At 39.0% G+C, this 19,936-nt stretch overlaps 1 protein-coding gene across 3 annotated transcripts in view; it reads right to left on the reverse strand.

The window, feature by feature from the left end:
- The window catches only part of dennd5a (DENN/MADD domain containing 5A), a 34,848-nt gene extending 15,670 nt beyond the window's left edge, over positions 1–19,178 (reverse strand). For 2 of the 3 annotated variants that reach the window (XM_088413483.1, XM_088413481.1), the window contains exons 1-4: positions 18,953–19,178; positions 8,162–8,233; positions 7,260–7,369; positions 5,115–5,784 (exon numbers count right to left, since the gene is read on the reverse strand). In XM_088413483.1, coding sequence (XP_088269609.1) covers positions 5,115–5,784; positions 7,260–7,369; positions 8,162–8,233; positions 18,953–19,052 — 952 coding nt within the window. In that variant the 5' untranslated portion in view covers positions 19,053–19,178. The remainder of the gene's footprint in view (positions 1–5,114; positions 5,785–7,259; positions 7,370–8,161; positions 8,234–18,952) is intronic. The other variant, XM_088413482.1, reaches the window with a different exon arrangement.
- Between the last annotated feature and the right edge of the window lie 758 nt (positions 19,179–19,936).

The raw sequence follows: 19,936 nt of genomic DNA on the forward strand, positions 1-19,936 counted from the left end.
ACGGGGGCTAGAATACTAACATGATCCCCTTCTCCTTTGCCGAGGCCACAAAGACAAGAAGCACTTCACCTCAATGGCGAAAAGCACTAAATATTCATTTGTATGTTATTTACAAGATGAAAACTCATTGGACACCTGTTGAGTATGATTTCCAAAATTAAGGACATTAATGCTCAGTTTTCACTGACCTTTAAAAGATTATATCAACGCACAAGGCAGAATCACCTCTCGAAATGACACTGAAAAATTCTACCACATTGCCTCCACAGAGAGAAATATTTCTTGTACTCAATCCTCAGCATTCGTTTACTTCTGTGTACAACTTCCCCTTTACAGTTTTTATCAGGTTTATTCGTTAGACATTTGTAAGAAACTGAGCACCAAAAGGAGACAATGCAAGTCATCCTGTAAATTTTATGGAGTGGATATCCTCTCAAGGATGTCCTGATTAAATTTTGGGGACAGCCCACACAGTTACATCATAAAAGTATTTGCGTAAACCGAGAAGATCTTCATCTTAAGAAAACCCATTGACTCGTACCTGACTTGAATGTCAAAAACCCTGTTATGTTTTAGATATGTGTCAGATATGGTTTTGCTGTGTTGCAGATGCTTATATCGTTGTCAAATGTTATAAGAGGTGGTGGGTGTATTTAGTAATTGCTGCGCAGTGTCTCTAAAAAAATGACTTAAGAGTCCTTCAATGAAGTAGCTGCGGTTTTATGTTTGACCAAGATTTAAGAAAAGTTGAAAGCAAATGCAAGTCCACAACCTATTAAAAAGTCTCTTGGAGCTGTACTGTATGTTAAATCATACAGAAAGCCTGCCAATGCCACTTTTAATGTTCTTTTACTTTTGACCCATTTTTTGGCGCTCTATAGAGGTTACAGTATAAATTTTAACTCCTCCCAAATATTTTATCTAATTGTCTTGAACTGAGGGTGTTTAATCAAAAGATGTTCGAGATGAAAGGCAAATGTTTTTATTTTGTCGACGGTGGTGACATGCTATTTGCCCCAACAAAAAATGTGTTTTTGAGAATCGGATGGTGAATGGATGCCCATTTCCTCAAAACTGTGTTGGTTGTAACCATTCTCCTGGTGCTTACTGCTTGCTTATTGATGCAGTCCCAACTACGGTACCGCTTTGAAGCGCTCGAGCAATGGATGGCTGGAAGGTCGGCTCTTACCTTGTGCATCACAAAGGTATGCCCAAGGCATATTTATCACCGGACAGAATTTGGAGAAACTATTGCTGCCTAGCAGCTTGGCATGCTTGTAAATGAATAAAACCACAAGATGATGATTTGTATAGCTGTGTATGCTTGTATGTATATTTTTGTATAAACAAAGCCACATAGACACACTTTTATTTATTTTACACAAAAAGGAGAAAATGATCCGGGTTTAAATATCCAGGGTTATGTGCAGACAAGGCCTAAAACAGTTTGAGCTGTGTTATGCTTTGACTAATAATTAAAACTCTGAAAAGGTTTGTGCTCTTTGGGTGCTCTTGCTGTCTATGATATTTTTTCCCCCAATACCAAGACTTGTGCAAGGAAGCTAATCGAGGTTTGTTTTCACACAAAGTATTTGACAGCGAATGCATATTTTACAACATCTTCCTATATTTACACACACACACCTTTTATACTTTATTTCAGGAACCAAGCAAACACTAAGCTATGCAGATTTGGGAAGCATATGTTGCAATTCCCATGCCCACGGGTTTCCAATTGACATTGGCGCAGCATTGTAAAATTGATGTGTGAAATTAAAATTTTCTCACACTGACTGCAGTTCTACTGTGAAGCCTAAGCCACCAAATGGTGATGGCATCACATCTGTCTAAATGAAACCTGAAAAAAAATTGAAAAAAGAAATTTATAGTACTATTGGGACACCTTGTATTGAGCCCTCAAAGTGTTTCCCCATCACTCTCTTTCTTGCCAAAACAAAAAAGCAGAAACAAGCAATAATGTGACTTGAACTGCATCATGGCACAATGCTTGACACATGACTGACAGGATGATGCACCCCTTGAGAGATTGAGTAAACAGATCATGCGAACCACATGAGATCATGCCAACCACAATTCTTGACCAAATATGAATCCCAGTGTCACTTAAAAAAAGCCCATTATCGTCAACTTGTTATAAAGCATCCATTTCATCAGCATGTAAATCACAGTATGTACTGTGTGTTTATGTGCAGCGTTTCCTCCAAACAATCCTGTAGTTTTTTTTTTTCCCTGAGGAGTACTGCCAGCCGACACCCTTCACACATTCTGCAGCTCTCTCTTGGGAGAGAGGCCATGATGTCACCTCCAACCAATGATAATCATCCTGCATCCTGGCTATCCTCCCTCTTCAAAGGTTGCCTGGCAACACCACGGCTTTCCCCTTGAAAAGCTTCTCATCCAGCTCATGGTGTTTTATAAAACATTTGCCCTTCTCTTACTATTGTAATGGATCCAAAGACCACTCCACATCTACCACACATTTTCTAAAGCGGGGGGGGGGGCAATTCCGACCCTCGGGGGCCGGAGTCCTGCATGTTTTCCAGTTTTTTCTCTCAAACACAACTGATTCAAATGATCAGCATCATTTTCAAGCTCTGCAAGAGCTTGCAGACAAGCTAATCATTTTAATCAGGTGTGTTGGAGAGAGAAAACAGAAAAACATGCAGGACACCGGCCCTGAATTGCATACCCCTGAAAGGCTGTTTCCTAAGCAAATAATTGATTCACTCTTGCATGATAAAATAACATCCTACAAGGCTGAAGAAATCAAAATGGTACTAAGGACGTATGTAAATGCAGCATCATTACATAGTACATAAAAATCTCTGACTAGAATGGACAAGGGTCTGTGTATTATACAAGCCCAGACTCAAACTGCATTACTTTAATGGACACTTAGTAGGTTATGTAACCAGAAGTAACAATAGTGCCAAGACGTATCTCAAAGATTTTCCAGCACCTCGGGTCTATTTCATTTAGAGAGAAAGATGTTACATCACGGCAGATCAGTGGTGCAGTGACTAGCACTTTCGCCTAACAGTTAAAGGGACCTGAGTTCAAATCCACCTGGCTCCAGCCCTCATGTGTGGAGTTTGCATGTTCTCCCAGAGACCGCGTAGGTTCTCTCTGGACACTCTGGCTTCCTCCCACATTCCAAAAACATGCATGGCAGGTATATTGGAATACAGTGGTACCTCGGTACTCGACCGCCTCTATACTCGACCAAATCGGTGCTCGACCAAAAAATTCAAGTAGATAATGCATCGGACCTCAAACAGATTTTCGGTGCTCGACTAGCCGAGCCGAGCCGAGCCGAGCCGAGCCAAGCCGACCCGAACGCGCTCCTCGGCCCTTCTCGGCCAGCGGGTAAGCGCCAGTTCAACTCAGACCGCCAGCGGAGTAAGACGTTTGTTCGAGTATTTCTTCCCGGATTTAAACTTTTTCGCGTTGCTCTAGCCCTTAATAATGGGTCCAAAGAAAGACAGTGATAAGGGGAAGGCAAAGAGGAAAACAATGAGGACCACTATTGAACCGAAGAAGGAAATTATAGCAAAATATGAACGCGGTGTACCTCGCGTCGCAGTTAGCTAGCGTCATCATGGAAGGAGTAACTCCCTCCCGTCCTCTCCACATCCATTCCTGTATGCCATCAACCACTCTCCAAAACGTAAGTAAATTATACAAAATGGTTTATAATGCTTTATTTATCTTTATCTTTATCATGTACTGCTTGTGCACATTTACTTGTGCACACATACTTTCCATTATTTCTTATGGGAAAATTGCTTTCGGTGTTCGAACAAATCGGTGCTCGACCACCACCTCAGAACGGATTATGGTCGAGTACCGAGGTACCACTGTACTAAATTGACCTTAGGTGTGATTTGGTGCGTGAATAGTTGTTCGTCGCTGAGTGCCCTGCAATTGGCCAGCAACCAGTTCAGGGTGTCCCCGGCTTACTGCCCGAAGCCAACTGAGATAGGAAAGTGTGTGTAAATGCCAAAAGACAACAATTAATAAGTCAAATGCAATACCTTTCCATGTTCTCTAACCGGTGCATTCTTACTTCAGACCTGAGGATGTCGGCACGTATTTGGGGGTGAAGGAGTTCCACGAGCTAAGATCTGTTAATGATTTGTTAACAAATAGAAGTACTGTATCTTCAAATGAATTCATGAATGTACAGGGAACCAATACAGGAAGGCCAGAATTGCCACCCTAAAACAGGGGTCACCAACCTTTTTTTGAAACCGAGAGCTTCTTCCTTGGTACTGAGTAATACGAAGGGCTACCAATTTATGTGAAGACACCGATCATGTTAATGATTTCTCACAATAATTAGGGAACAGCTGTAGTAAAGACGTATATCAAGTGTAATATGTAGTATAAATGTTATTTATGTATAATTGTCTGTAAAATTCATAGAAAATTACAATTTTCTATCACTTGTATGCGATTGCAGAACAGGCCTGCGGGCTACTCATGCGATCCTTGGGGGTTACCTGGCGCCCGCCGGCAACACGTTGATGAACCCTGAGCTAGAGACATTACAACTGTCCATGATCCTGTTTTCTGTTTTCTATTACCGTTTTGGTAATATTCCTGTGTGTGAACAATGATTGACTTGGACGGTGGTTCAGCCTGCTCGCTTCTTTTATTGAGAATAATGCCATAGCGACCTCAGCTAACCCGGTCTGCTGTTAGCTGCAACATGCACTTGCTGCTAACAGCCAACTGACGTCCCCCTCCAGCTCGTCCCATTTCGGTAATTATTGAAAGTAAGAATGCACATCTGTGCGTCTAAACTTGGCTTTTGCAGTTTTATTGTCTGACTGAAAACAATCTGCAATCTATTACATTCTGTTCAAAAGCAGGGGTGCCTTGAAATATGACTGAGTGTGTTGACAGAAAGAATTAAACTTGGACTTTGAGGCACAACTCTATGTAATGTACTGAATCTATGTTACAGCTTAGGTGTATATCATCTGATTGTATGGATGTGCCTTATGTGGATGTTGGATTTATAAGATATTAAACATGTTTCGGTCATGATGGAATCATAAAATGAATATTAGAAGAAAGGTGTTACTTACGCTGTGAAAAGAGCAGTATCTGCATTTCGAGCAGAGCACAGGTGAACAACTGAAGAACGTTCTCCACCCCCAGCAGGTTAAACATTTCACCAATGGCAAAGTCAAAAAGCGGAAGTTCTGATGTGCTCGGCCTCTGGCACACAACCGGACCGTAGACGCCTGAGAACTTTAGAGATCGCCCAGAGGGTGGCAGGGGCACCTCATAGAGGATGTTGAAGACGTAGCTCTCCAGCGGGAGAGGGGGGGGATGGGGAGAGGTGACCGCTTGGTAAAGTTGTTGCAGCACCTTCTGACATGCTTGGGCAAAGGCCATGGGTGTTATCAAGCAGATGCACTTTGACACGTACAGCGTGTCTCGGCTTATGTCATACGAATTGAAACGTTGCAGACGAGAGATGGCCGGCGCGGCGTGGAGAATGGGTCGAGGTCGTGGGTCTTCGGGTCCACGAGGGGAGGTAGGAGTATGCAATATGTCGTACTGTTCTGCGTTGTGCATGTGGTAAAGAGTCTGCATGGCACTGCAGATTTGCTTACTGGTCACCTCCTCAAAAAAGGTAAGAGCAAATCCGTATGTCCGAGAGCCATCCTCCCTGGTGATGATGAAGGAGTGAAAGTGCGGCTCCCGGGAGTCCACTTGCGTCCTAAAGGCCAAACCCTTCGGCATACAGAGCTGCAGGGGGGTGGAGAAAAAATGTGAATTACAGTATTATTTAACTGTAGGGTTGAATGATTTAGAACAATAATATATATATTTTTTTTTTTTTGCTCAATGCCACAATTGCAAACAGAGCTGGGGAAAAAAGTCAACTAAGTCAGGTAATTCAACCTAAAAAATGAGTTGACTAAAAATATCTACCTTGAAACTCCGCCAGAACGATGTTTGAGCCACTGTTTTCTCTGCAAATCTTTCTTGCATACATACAGTGTTGCAGTGGTGTCAAGGGAAAAATATTCCTCAGACAAACAGGGGCTATCATGAGTTTGGAATAATTTCCAATAATAAAAAAAAGAATGAAAAAATACAGTAATGTTGAATTATAGCAAAGTGGAAAAGGTATTCCACAGCATTAAATCCTTGTTAGCACATGGAGCTTCCCTCAAAATGCAAAGAACTTTCCACAAAGCACCACTTATGTGTGCACTGAGTTAAAAATCTGTAAAATCCACTTGACAGTCAAAGCATTTAATCTAACACAGAGTAATACTTACAGTACGTATACTGGCAGTGCTCAGCCAATCGGAGAAAATTATGTCATATGTACAATAGGTACGCTGGCCGCACTAAACCAATCCAAAAACAATATGTATGTAAAATACATGAGATTACCTCTGCCAATCCTCCATTAGATATACGATGGTATGCTGCAGAACAACATTAATTTGTCTGAAAACCCTCGAAAATGGCATCAATGAAGAGGCATGCTTATGATGCAGACTACTGGCTATCAGTTACGTGGTTGTAAATGGGATTGAGTAGCTGCGAAAGAATTGAGCATTATTGAAACTTTGGTTCAGAAGTGGATGAAGCAAGAAAATGAAATGCGCCAATTTAAGACAAAACAAAGTTTACCCAAGAACAAACTGTTGGAAATTGGTGTAAACAAGGCATTCAAAGTGAAATTGGGAGTGATGGATGAGAGACGGCGAACAACAAGACTGATTAGACAATGATGAGAGGGAAAATAACATGTTTGATTGTGAAATTGCTCACTCTGCAATTCCACTGCAGAGGACTATAGAAGATGAGGACTAATGGATTTATGGGAGGAGATTGATCAAAAATGTGAATACATTGTGAAATAAAGTTAAATTTAACTCAAGGTTTTGCTTCACTTTTCTTTTTTTCCCATTAGTCGCGTGTTTGATCATGCACCTTATAATGCGGTGCACCTTGTGTATGGGTTATGTAAAGAAATAGACCCAGTATCTCTTAACAAATATCAAGCTACAACCTCCGGTGTCGAAAGAATGAACTTAAATTCAGTGTAAATCGCTAATGCATAATTCAATGCATTCTACACATAACCTTTGGTCAGGGCCTTTGACAGAGAGGTACAGTACATTCTTGTCAAAGACAAAAGTGCAGTATTTCAGAAATAATTCTTTCAAATCCAGTGGGAGCCACTGAATGATTTGTAATCTTACCATGCCAACTGCATCCTGGTCAAACGGATTCCACTCCACATTGTCCGGGTAATGTGCAAGAACTTTGGATTTAAAAGTTCTCCGTAGGGGACTCTGCTCAAAATTTTCACCTGAAAAGGTGAAAAGGAAAAAAACAGGAAATGAGAATAAAAAGAAAATAAAGACTCAGCAGGAAATAATAGGCAACAGGAAGTGGTTGATCAGTAGCAGGCACAACTCTAGTGGGGAGAGAGTAAGTCAGCAAATTGGTCTATAGAGTAAGACTGTATTGCATCATGTAAAGCTGCCGTGTATTATCATCTTTATAAATAAAAAAGCCAGATAAAATATTAATGGGCTATCTGATGATGCTCAACAGAAAATTTGAGAGAAAAAAAAAACTTTATAGCTCAAGAATCTTTCTGACAGCTTTAATGGCAATACACAGAAACACACAAAACAATCTGCCAAGATAAGGCCAAACTGAGTTTGATTTGAACCCACAATGAAACAAAAGTGATGCACACGCCCAGGCAGTACTGAAAAGTTAATTCAGAGTTGTAGAGAGAGAGTAAATATTGGCCAGGCAATACCAGCGCAGGCAGCACCGGATTCACCAGTGAGTGAGCGCAACGCGAGCCCGCACAGGAAACAGGAGCAGTGATCGTCAAACATAAGCTCATTGTTCAGCCGCTGCTTAGGGACGTGAGGAAGAGGGGGGAAGGAGAAGCTGGGAGGGGAAACTTGAACTTAAAAGAAAGTGTGCAAAAACAAAAGGGCAAATCTCCACAATCTTTGAAAGTAAGGCTTAAAAAAAAGGTTAACGGATGAAATTTCATAACCAGGTTACAGGTTGAGGGGTTAAAGCTGAGCAAAGGTTAAAACAAGGGAAGGGGGCAAAGAGTGTGTGGTGGGAGGGTTACCTTCATTTGCCCCTGCCAAATTTCCTCTGGCCCCATCTCTGAATTTAGTAGCCTCTATATACTGGCATAAAGCTACACAGCAAATAAAACAAAAATATAATTACAAGCCTGGTTCCATAAATGTCGGATAGAACGTTTTTGTTTTTAGGCTGGTTCTGCCACTTCACAGTGTTTTAATTCGCAGATTAAGACATTTTGCATGTGGAAATTACAAATGATTTGACAAATAATGTATTCAAGTACTATCATCTAAGCCTCTCGCTTGGTGCCAAGTCAGCCAAGAGTGATTCGCTTCCTTTTAGTTTCACAGACACAATAAATATGTTCCCGGGTTTGAAGCTAGCAATCGCTTCTTAATTGGAAACCCAACCATTTGCATACTTTTTTTTTTTTAATTACAAATAATTACAAATGTATGTGTGGTTGAACTAAATAAGCGTGCACTCTCCTTCACCAAAAAGCAACAAGTAAATTGAGGAAGAAAACTTCAAATGTCTTATATAGTGCACATTTTAAGGGATACTTTACTTGTTTGGCTGTTGTGTGTCCATAACTGATTTGATAAACCACAAAAAAAAAAAAAATGTAGAATTAATACTTTTAAAAACCCATTTTGTTGCTCTCTGTTGATGATCCATCACACCTCACCAGTGTTCTGCGTTTGGTCATATGTCACCAACTGATCCTTGATTGATTGTTACCTAAGCTCTGAGTACATATGATATCATTGTCAGTAAACAGAAAGTGGCAAAATGTGTTTTTCAAAGTATTCATTGCACGTGAATAGTTGTTCAGAAATTACAGACATAATATTAACGTTTTACTGTTGAAAAAGGCTAAAAAGCGAAATACTCCCTTTAAGTGAGATGGCTTGTTCAGCAGTTTGTTGGCAAACCAAAACAATTCATGGGAAACTAAAGGTGTTCACAACAATAAGCACAAGAATACAAAGACCAGTCTTGATTAAATGTATAATTTCCAGTCTAACATAACTAATTGACTACAATATACAGAGTGTCCCAAATTTCACCACGCACTTATCTTTTTCGATTTCAGGTATCATTGAGACTGACGTGAGGCCATCAGCATTTGACATTTTAGTCTTTGAAGTTTTTCCCTTAAGCATGTCATTACCTTGTGGCTGGCCGTGACTCACAAAATGAAAGCAGAGCTGCAAAACTCCCACCTGGGAAGAGATTTTTCTACCCATACCTGCAGTTGAACACCAGTCTGGGAACCTACAGTATGTGGACATCACACTGCTCCAGCACATAGCTCAACGTACAATATCCATGCAAATTTCTCGAAACTACACATGAAAACGTTGATCTGATGTGGGGAAAATTATATTAAACTACGGGAATATACGGATGGTAGTACGCATTTCGCATGTATTTTCTGAGAAATTATGTAACATTTAAAGCCTATTTTGGTCACTGTGACCTCAAGCTATAACATGTTAAGGTGGAGGAATGTCAGAAATATCTGCATCCAATCGGTGGACAGTCATGGGTTTGACTTCTGTGAATGGCTCTTCTTGTGTAACAAAGCCTGGAGCAGTTGAGCTGAGTGAGGTTATCTGAACAGAAATGAGTCTCACTGGAGCAAGTCAAAGCTTTTCGCTATTCATAGACAATAATTTTTCAGTTTCACATAAAAATGATAGGACTTACCCCAAAAGTTGCTAATGCAAACAAAAATGTTCCCCCAAAAAATCTACATGCACCATTGCACATGTAAATCGCATTAGTAACTGCTTCTCTTATTCACAAATAAGTAAGGGGAATTATTGCAATTATTATTATATAATATAATATATTATATAATTATTGCAGTATGTACGTTTACATCTGGAGAAGCTAGCTGGCCATACGTAGAGTATGTTCAGTACGTGTCCTGTGATTGAATAAGCACTCCCGGGAGCCTGTCATTTTACCACAAAATGCTGTGAATAGGAACCAGATTTTTTGTTTGTTTCAGACACGTTGTTTATTTATTTTTTACTTTTTTTCGACTTACGAAGGCAGAATGAGGATAAGAGGTGGATCTGGTTGTGAATATACTCGGCACAACATTTTCAAGGAAAATTTGGATATTGTGAGCAGAGGTCAGCAGACTGCTGTGCTAGCTAGTCTGCCCCAGTAGGGAAAAGCCAGAGAATTTAGGGCAGAAACACGACCAGACTGACGCAGAATTCGGCATTAGCCTTTAAGTCTTTAAAAAGAAAAAAACCTGATAGATCTTAAACGTACAGATAAATTGCACAGATAAAGGCCAGAGTTGAAATGAATGATCGCTACTGGCCATCTCAAATCTATATTTGAAAATATATTTACCAGCAACTGTAATTGCTCATGTAGTCTTGTCTATTGTTTAATAATCAGTCTGTTAGAGGAGTATTGTCATTGAATATCTGATAATCCACCCACATTGCAATCACTAGTGACTCAAGACCACGAGGCGATGAACATGCCTACCTAGAGATAACCCTAATGATTGGATTTGTTCTTGTGTTTCTAATCCTAAATGGATGGAAAGCTCGTGGTTATTCTGACCAGTAGGTGACACAGCAGAGTGATGTGTGCATATGTGTGTGTGTGTGTGTGTGTGTGTGTGTGGGGGGGGGGGGGGGGGGGGGGGGGGGGGGGGGGGGGGATTATGTCCACGATCTAATCTTATTTCAACACTGCAGTGAGAGATGTTGAGTGGAAACGGGAAGTAGTGAGAGGATACTCAGATTCATTACACTAATAAACCCTTAAATCTTCAGGATTAAGAGAATTAATCTGTTGTTTTCTTCCACCTCCACATTGGCCACATGGACCAAACACACTGAAGTTTCCATTACATAACAAAAAAAAAAAAAAAAATGCTAAATGAAGCTATTATGATTATATTTGCTGAAAATCAATCAAATATGAAGAAGTAACCAAACCATACTGGCAGGAATGTAATTAGACAAAGAAAAGGAGGGAGTAAGCATTTTTAATTAAACACAAAGAAGGTAGAAATGAGCAAACAGTGATGTTTTTCTCTGCATCCCATCACGAGTTGCATGCTGAAACATGACACACCATTTCTGAGCCTCTGTTTTCATTTATTCACAGAAGACTGTGCAGGTGTCACCTGTCTGAAACTATCGGTTTCCATTTACTGCCAGCTTATTTCCACAATGTCATTCAAATATATGCACAGATGTTGATTTGATTGCAAATAACAAAATCAACCACATGGTTGGTGTTAATTTGGCAGGCGGCTCATGCATGCTATATCTATAACTGTATTTGTATGCCCTCCTTTTGCCTACAAAAATACAAGCCAAGTGTTTTGCCTGCTTGTTAGCGGTTGTTTTTGCTTCCATTTACTTGAGTCAACACACTCATCATAGTTCAATATTTCACAATAAAAAGCCCACCGGTCTCCTGTGACATAAACTTCTATCAATACATCAACACAAAAAATGCCATACAGTTGCTTATTAGAACAAGCCAAGGGATTTACTGTATGTCACCTACTGTACAATGAATTGCCCACATTATGTGATATACACAGTTAGAACACTGAAATTCTGTATAATTGAATAATGCCAACCTATCCATCCACTTAAGTTTCCAAATTGTCAAAAGCCATCAAAAGTGGTCCAATTAAATTGAACAATGTAATCCAGTAAAATACTTAGTCCGCGCCAAGCTTTACATTCATAAACCAATGTAATTTGCTTCAGGAAGCTTTTTACAAATTCAATTAGATACGTACAGTGGACCTCCGTTTTACAGCGTCCCCGGCTTACGCTTTTTTCATGTTTAGATGTGGAATACTGTGTTTTTTCATCCCCTCATTACGGTATTTTCCCCGCTTTGCGACAAAAACTGTCATGACCCTAGGGGCTTGGCTGTATTTATGTTGTTTTGTCTCCATCTGCAGGCGTTTTTAGGTAATTGCACTTATTTTCTGTTGCCGTCAATGCCTGCATGCAATGCATCACTACAATGCTGGTCTGCTATTGGTCGGCGTCTCCTCACGGGGATGCTGGTCTTCTATTGGTCGGCCTCACTCGTTTCAAAATGAAGGAATGATAAAGCTTTGTTCTATTGTGAGTGGTTACAAAACCGTATTTATTTTACTGCTTAATTCAAACTTGAATGGGTTAGCCATGGGTCCAAAGATTTCTAGTGATGTTAAAGAAAGGATTAAGAAGGTGATTTATATGGAAACGACATACTAATCATCTTCTTAATTCTTCCTTTAACATCACTAGCAATCTTGGGGCCCATGGCTGGGCCCATGGCTAACCAAGTAAAGTTTGAATCAAACAATAAAATGTACGATAAATACAATATTGTATGCACTCAGACTAGGATCAAGTCTTCAGCATGTCACATCTTACTGACACAGTGAACCGACCGATAGCAGACCAGCATCTTAGTCACGCGATGCAGCGTAGACAGTTTGACGCGATCATAAAATAAGAGCAATAGAAGATAGAGACAAAACAACATAAACACAGCCAACCCCTAAGGTCATGATAGTTTTTGGATGTTGTAAAGTGTGAAAAATTCCGTGAAGAGGGGACAAAATAAATGTCTTCAGTCCTTGTAGTAAAGTGAAAAAAAAAGTAAGGCAGGGAGTCATAAACCGGGGATCCACTGTACTTAGAATTTGCTCACATTGGTTTGAAAAAAATTGAGTCAGCAATGTTCTGAGCTTAAACATTTGCTACAATTAGGGCTTGAACAACAACTATCTGCATTTCCAAGTATTGGTTTCAAGTAGTGTTGTAAGACACCCAGGTTTCACTAAAATTCCATGACAAATAGACTAAAGAAATGCAATCTCACAAATCCATTGTAAGGGCTTCAGACACATACATTTACGTCTTAATGACAGAGATGAGCACAAACCTACTGCAGCAGCACTTTCATCAGACTAAGACAACAATTCAAAACAGCTTTGAACTGTTGATTTGATTCAGCTGCCTGTCATGATAAATGCAATGTCGTTTCCACATGACCGGGTTGTAATGGGCAATGATAAAGAGACAGTGAGATGATTTGTCCAAACACTGCCTGCTCTTTGCCAACTCTTAGTATATACCTTCCCCAGGAGCGTCCACAAAAAAACAAAAACAAACATGTGACATGAATTTAGAACTTGAACGCGCTCAGTGAATTTTGAGATATCCATAAAACACACAGAAATATGTAATCCCACTTTAGTTGAGACAGTCATCTTCTCTTTTGTCTGCCGAGGAAGACTGGGTGGGGACAATTTGTGAAATTCTAAAGGTTATTTAGCATTTGAATGAGTGGGGCCTGCGTGTGAATGCACTTATGTCCCTGAGCGCCCCATTTTTCTGTGTTGCCTCTGAAGCAGCAGGGTCATACATATGCTAATCAGAATCATCATGTGCCAAAAAGAACAATCTGGTAAAGTCTTTTTGTTTTACTGTAGAACTGGGCTGAACAACTGAGGGTTGGCTTCATGTAGATTTCATTGACAGAATTTGTGATTTCAATTTGACTTGCAATTTTCTTTTCAAATCATGCTTCATTGCTATCAAAAATATAAAAATATAAAATAATTAAAATGTTGATAATTATTACTGTGTAACATTCAAAACTGTACTCTGGTGCAAAATTGTACAAATAATGTTGATATTTAATTAACTTTTGACCTCAAGATCTTTGTTATGGCTAAAGTCAGCAGTTAATGTAATTGTGCCTGTGCTAAATTACTAGTGTAACTGTGATCTTGGTTTATGTCTCGATATGTACGTATTAGTTGTGACACAAATATGCTATACTATATATATACAGCCCAAAGATGTAAAAAATGCAGTTCCTAAATGATTGTTTTATTAACCAAGGGGAGAAAATACTGTAAACAAACCTTTTTGACCTCATGTGAAAATGTAATTTCCCTCTGAATCTTATCGCGAGTTGTGTAACCTTTGACAGCCAAGACTGAAATCAAATGTTTGTGATAATTGGTGATGAATCTCACACCACTGAGGAGGAATTTTGTGCCACTGTTTTTTGCAGAAGAGTTTCAACTGCCATATTGGAGAGTTTTCTATCATGCATTGCCCATTTAAAGTCACATCATAGCATTTTAATTGGACTTAAATCCAGACTTTGGCTTGGCCACTCTGAAACCTTGATTTTGTTCCTTTTGAACAATTCTGAAGTAGTCATGCTGCATGTTCCAAGATCGCATGAGCTTAAGGGCATAAACGGATGGGCAGACGCTCTCCTTCAGGATCTTGTAGTAAAATAGCAGAATCTATTTTTCTGTCAATCACGAGAAGTTGCAGGGTCGCAAAACGGCCACAGACCAAAAGACTGCCACAATGATACTTTACAGTTGGATTTGTGTTCTTTTTATCTAATGCTGTGCCATTCGTAGGCCAGATGTAACGGGCTGCACACGTTCCAAAACCTTCCATTCTTGACTCATCAGTCCATCAGAAGGTTTCTCCAAAAGTCTTGAGGATCATCAAGATCCTTTTGGCAAATGTGAGATGAGCCTTTGTGTTCTCTTGTACCATCAATGGTTTCCACCTGGTAACCCTCACATGGATTCAATTTTTTTGGACAGCGTCTCTCTTACAGTGGTGTCGTAAACACTGAGATAGCGAGGGTCGACATTCTTTGGAAGAATTTCTCGGTTCTTTTCTGAGCTGTCAGGTTAGTTGTCGTCGCACTCTAGGAGTAATCTTCATTCGTTGAACCCCTATGGGAAGGTCTGCAACTATTCCAAATATTCTCCATTAGTGGATCATGGTGCTGAAAGTGGTGCCCTGTAACTCCCCAGAGATGTTGTAACCTTTTCCAAACTGATCAATTTCAATCTTTTTTTTTTCTCTGATATTAAAACGAAGATGAAATGAAACCTTTGTGGGTGATTAAAAAAAAAATCAGGAAAAAGCAAATACTTTTTCATAGCACTGAAGGTATGGTCAAAATACTTTAACTTTGGCTTAATCAGTCAAACAAAATCCCCTAAACACATTTCTGAAAATGTTTTATGTACTCACTGTACCTTGCTATAGTTAAAAAAAAAGCTATGATAGTGTACATGAGTAAAGAAGAAACTATGTGGTATTTCAAAACTTTCACATTGAAATTTGTTTTCGAAAGCAGATCAAATGTATTAGTGGTGTTCTTAACAAAGCTGAGTACCTGCGGGAGTTTTTGGAAAGATACCAAAATGTACAGCTAACAGTAACTGCCACACCATTTCCTCCCTTCGACTCAAACTGAAACAATTGACAAACATATGCCTCCTGTTTTTGACGTGCAGTAAATAGGACAACGCAAGTGACGAGAACCCAGAATCTTATCTTACATTTTACCAGCCAGACCTTATATTTTAAAATCAAATCTGCAGCCAAATTGCTAGACAGTACACTCATCTTTCTATGAAATTTACAAGCAATATTTATGAGAATGATTGCGTGAGATGATAAGAAAAGCAACAAATTCTCACAATTCTGCCTTCCTGTCACTCCATATATACGTAGAATCTGGCTTCATATTTTTTTTGCCCTCGAGCATTGCTACGCAATGAGAGCACGAATGACAACACACGCCAGCGTTTTCACAGACCGCTAATGCAAGATCAGCAATTTTAAATGCATTTGCTGCGTGTTCAAAAGGCCTTGCAAGTGGACAATGGTGACTCTCAGGTAATAGAGGCTCAATGCAGATGAGACCAGGATGGCGACAAACATTCTATATCCTTTTTTTAATGCATTCAAAGAGGAACCTCATTGTTAGAGTGAAAACAGGAAGTATGTGTGGAGAGAGCGGTGTGAATCTTCGAAAACCAACTGTTTGGGGTTAAGCGATGTTACTTCGGAAGAAACACTTTCACAAAGACTTTGACCTCCAGCACACTGACTCAATATGACTAAACATGTAATTCACACTACAGGTTGGAGTCGGAAAATAACTAGACTGAATATCAGTGACTGACTTCTAAAATGTCAAAATTGCTGCTTGGTTAATTTAAATACTTCAATTAGAAAAAGAAACCAATAGTCAAGATTACAAAATGTTGATAAATGTTCTTTCAGTATATTTGGAGTCCACGGTCAAAAATAAATAAATCTTTCAGTATATTTGGGGTAAAAAAAAAAATCCTGTCAAGAATCTTCCACTAGTAAGTCTAAATTTTGTTTAAATTAAAATGAACCTTAACATGAACTTTCCTTATTTAAAGACATAGTGTATGCACCACACTTGTACATTACCTATATTTAATAATGTTCATAATACTTTTGCTGTAGTTTAGATTTATTACTGACGTGTGATGTACACTACACCATCGATCCGCCCACAGCGGTGTCTTCGATCGACATGCAAGTGCTGCCCTACTCAAAACACTGGATCACAAATCATCTTTGCCCATTGAAATGAATGGAAAATGGATATTACCTTGTGCTTCTGTCCTGGTTCAACCAATGTTTACATTCAAATAACTCTAAAAATTGTATTATTGCTGCTGTAATAATGATATACCTACAATAACAAATTTGTCCATTCGCAACTTATCTGTTAACTAATTTAACACTATTTGTCATATATTTTGTATATTTGTAACATTGATTCTGTGTCACGTTATTTTGAGGCAAAAAAATATTATGGCATCCCTAATTATCTTTTTTTTTTCCCATCAATGTCATCTGGCGGGCCAGATGTCATTGGTGCTGGGCCAATTCTGGCCTGTAGGCCAGACGTTGCTGATACTTGACCCCTTTGAACAATTGTTCCCTATTTGTCCAACTGCTTCTTGAGTTTGCTGCCCCAATCTAGCGCAAGTATCTCAATTTTTTCATTACAATTTCAGAGAAGAAATATATTGACTGACCGATGCCTTGGATGGTGAGGAATGCATCAGGTGGGCCACTTGTAAATCAACGTACCACTGTACTTAAAATGCCTCTTCCTTTATAGCCAATTATTATCCAAATTTGGAAGAAGCTTAATTTCAATTAAGGATAGTCAAATCTGTGCTTTTCATGCTACTTTACCATGTCCAAATTGTGCCACTTGGGAATGAAACATTTGAACTGTGCTACTTGAGCCACGTAGCATAAATCCAGCCTGAAAACAATTCATGACAAATTATGACAATACAACCTCTTCTCACTAAGCAACATAAATTAGATGAAAAGCCCATGAACCATTAAGTCCACTATAAATGAGACCACAAATCTTATGTATGATAAACAAGTTGTTACTGTCTTGTAATTTGTTTTTTCTTCATAACAGGTTAACTGACTACAGCAATGTTACACAAGTTCTATTATAATGTTAACATCATACCTACAGTAGTTAATAACGTATTGCATCTTTTCAAGGGCTTTATCTTAAAAAAAAGAAACAAACTGATTTGTAAGTTTTACTGTTGCCAAAAGGTATATGTACACAATTGCCTAATGCCATTGTGCACTTCTTTGTTGCAAAGGTAATACATTCACATGTGGCATTTCAAGACACTGATTAGAGAACTTGGTTTTTGTACAGGTGTGCTTGGGCTGCCCATAATAAAAGTCCACTCCCAGAAAAAAAAACGCCTTTTGTGTGATGCACATAAAGAAAGATTTAGATATTTGTGTTTGGCTCATGAAAAAGTAGAGCAAAAACAAGTATTGCATTGCTATTCTGCGATCTACTGTATATATGCATGAGTCATCACTCTGATATTAACGTGAGACATAACTTCAATTGAACAAATATTTATATTTATATAAAAATATATACATATACACACATATATATATATATATATATATATATATATATATATATATATATATATATATATATATATATATATATATATATATATATATATATATATATACATATATATATGTATATATATATATATATATACATATATATATGTATATATATATATATATATATATATATATTTTTTTTTTTTTTTTTAATTGCGTCCGACTGCAATATATTTGTGTATCTTGATCTGCACTTTGGCCAACCCCCTTATCAGGTTGACCTGCTGCTATCAAAATAAACCAACCACACCGCGGACACACATGCACACAAACAAATATTGACCTATTAGGTTTACTACAACATTGAGAGAGAATAAGTTGTTTTTCATATTTTCCTTGATACCATGTGGTTTCTAAGGGAGAAAAACAAATAGAAAGGCGAGCCATGTAAATGACGCAAGAAATAGATGCACTATATAAAGACAATTGTACTTACAAATTACCCTTTAACCAAGATTATAAAATATATCGAGTTTGTGCTTAAAATCAGAGGACTACTTTTCAACATGTTTTTGAATTATTATACAATTCAGACTGGTATTACCACCATATGTTTGCTTGTTGTTTTCATCTAAGTATTGACGACATCTTCATCTGAACTCCACAAATACACCACCGACCAAATATTATATAATGGTGTGTATAACGGTTTCGATTGGCTTTGACATGAAGAGTATTAAAACCCACAGTACACTTGAGGCTTTTAAATAGAAATGCACATAACAAGTCCATAATCCCTCGCTCTGTACCGAGCATTGAAAACAAACACAGCAGGAAAGGGTCTACAGCCAGGCCTAGCATTAACATTAGCACCATGTACGCTACGATATTAACGCAGGGTGGCTTTCGGGAGAGAGGAAAATACCAGACATACACCAGATTTGTCTTCAAATGTCAAGGCGGGCTGACGAGGATTATTTTCCTTTCGTTCTGAGCTACAGCATTCGCCCAAAGAAAATGTCCTCGATGGCTAATGTGCTTACCGGAGAGTTCGTCTGGTTCCAGCCCGCTTTCGGTGTCCAGTCCGCAGATCACAAAATAATCTGCGAACCGGCAGGAGACAGGGCTGATGCCGGTGGTCATTTTGAGACTGGTCCGTTGGCTCCCTTATCCCAGCGACGGGGAGCATATTAGGTGGAAGCGGAGCAGTGATTTGCATCTGCCATCACCGATGTTAGGTATGTATGCAATTGAGTACGCTACGCACAGTGTGAGTCTAGCGAAGCTAGAAAATCACAATTGAGCTTTTTACGCAACCCTACATCCTTCCAAGCCATTTCCGGTTAATGACCTCTAAAATAAAACCAACTTTTCGAAAGAAAAATCTCGCAATTTGACCAACACTAACGCTGCTTTTATTGTTTATTTTGGTGAAACTTAGTTACACATCCAATTTAGATCACAGTACCTCTAGCTTCACACTTGTGTGTGAAGCGTTGCATAGTTTAGATTTTCAGTCCAAATCCAGTATTGGCGATAGTGGCGCTGGTTTAAATCATAAGAAATCTTGATAGTTACAGGTGGTGATTGTCCACTGAATTTACAATTTGCTATACTTTGTTTCCTTTATTTTCAACAAAATGTGATCAATGTAATATGTCAATTTCAAAAGATGTTGTCAACATTTTTGGCTGAAGAATGCATGTAATATTACCGCCCTCGTACGTAATTAAAGATTGACACAGGCTCTTTAATTGTTTCATTGCCCCGAGAGGTAACGGGATGCACATTTACTCAAGAGAGATCACAACCTACGCCCTATCAGTCACTCGCGCACTTACTCCTAACTTGAACTCGCGTTCATACTTTTATGTCCATTTGTTCGTGTGTCGGTCACCTGTACGTGAAACAACTCGTTACAAGGAGCGATTAAAAAAGCATGCTGGCCTCGCCGTTGCCACATTGCCTCAATCTAACAAACTGTCACTGTCACGACTGTATATTTTGTTTAAATATCGGGGAGAGGG

The sequence above is a fragment of the Hippichthys cyanospilos genome, chromosome 4 (genome assembly GCF_059441005.1).
Source record: "Hippichthys cyanospilos isolate Australia breed blue-spotted pipefish chromosome 4, RoL_Hcya_1.0, whole genome shotgun sequence".
Taxonomy (NCBI): Eukaryota; Metazoa; Chordata; class Actinopteri; order Syngnathiformes; family Syngnathidae; genus Hippichthys; species Hippichthys cyanospilos.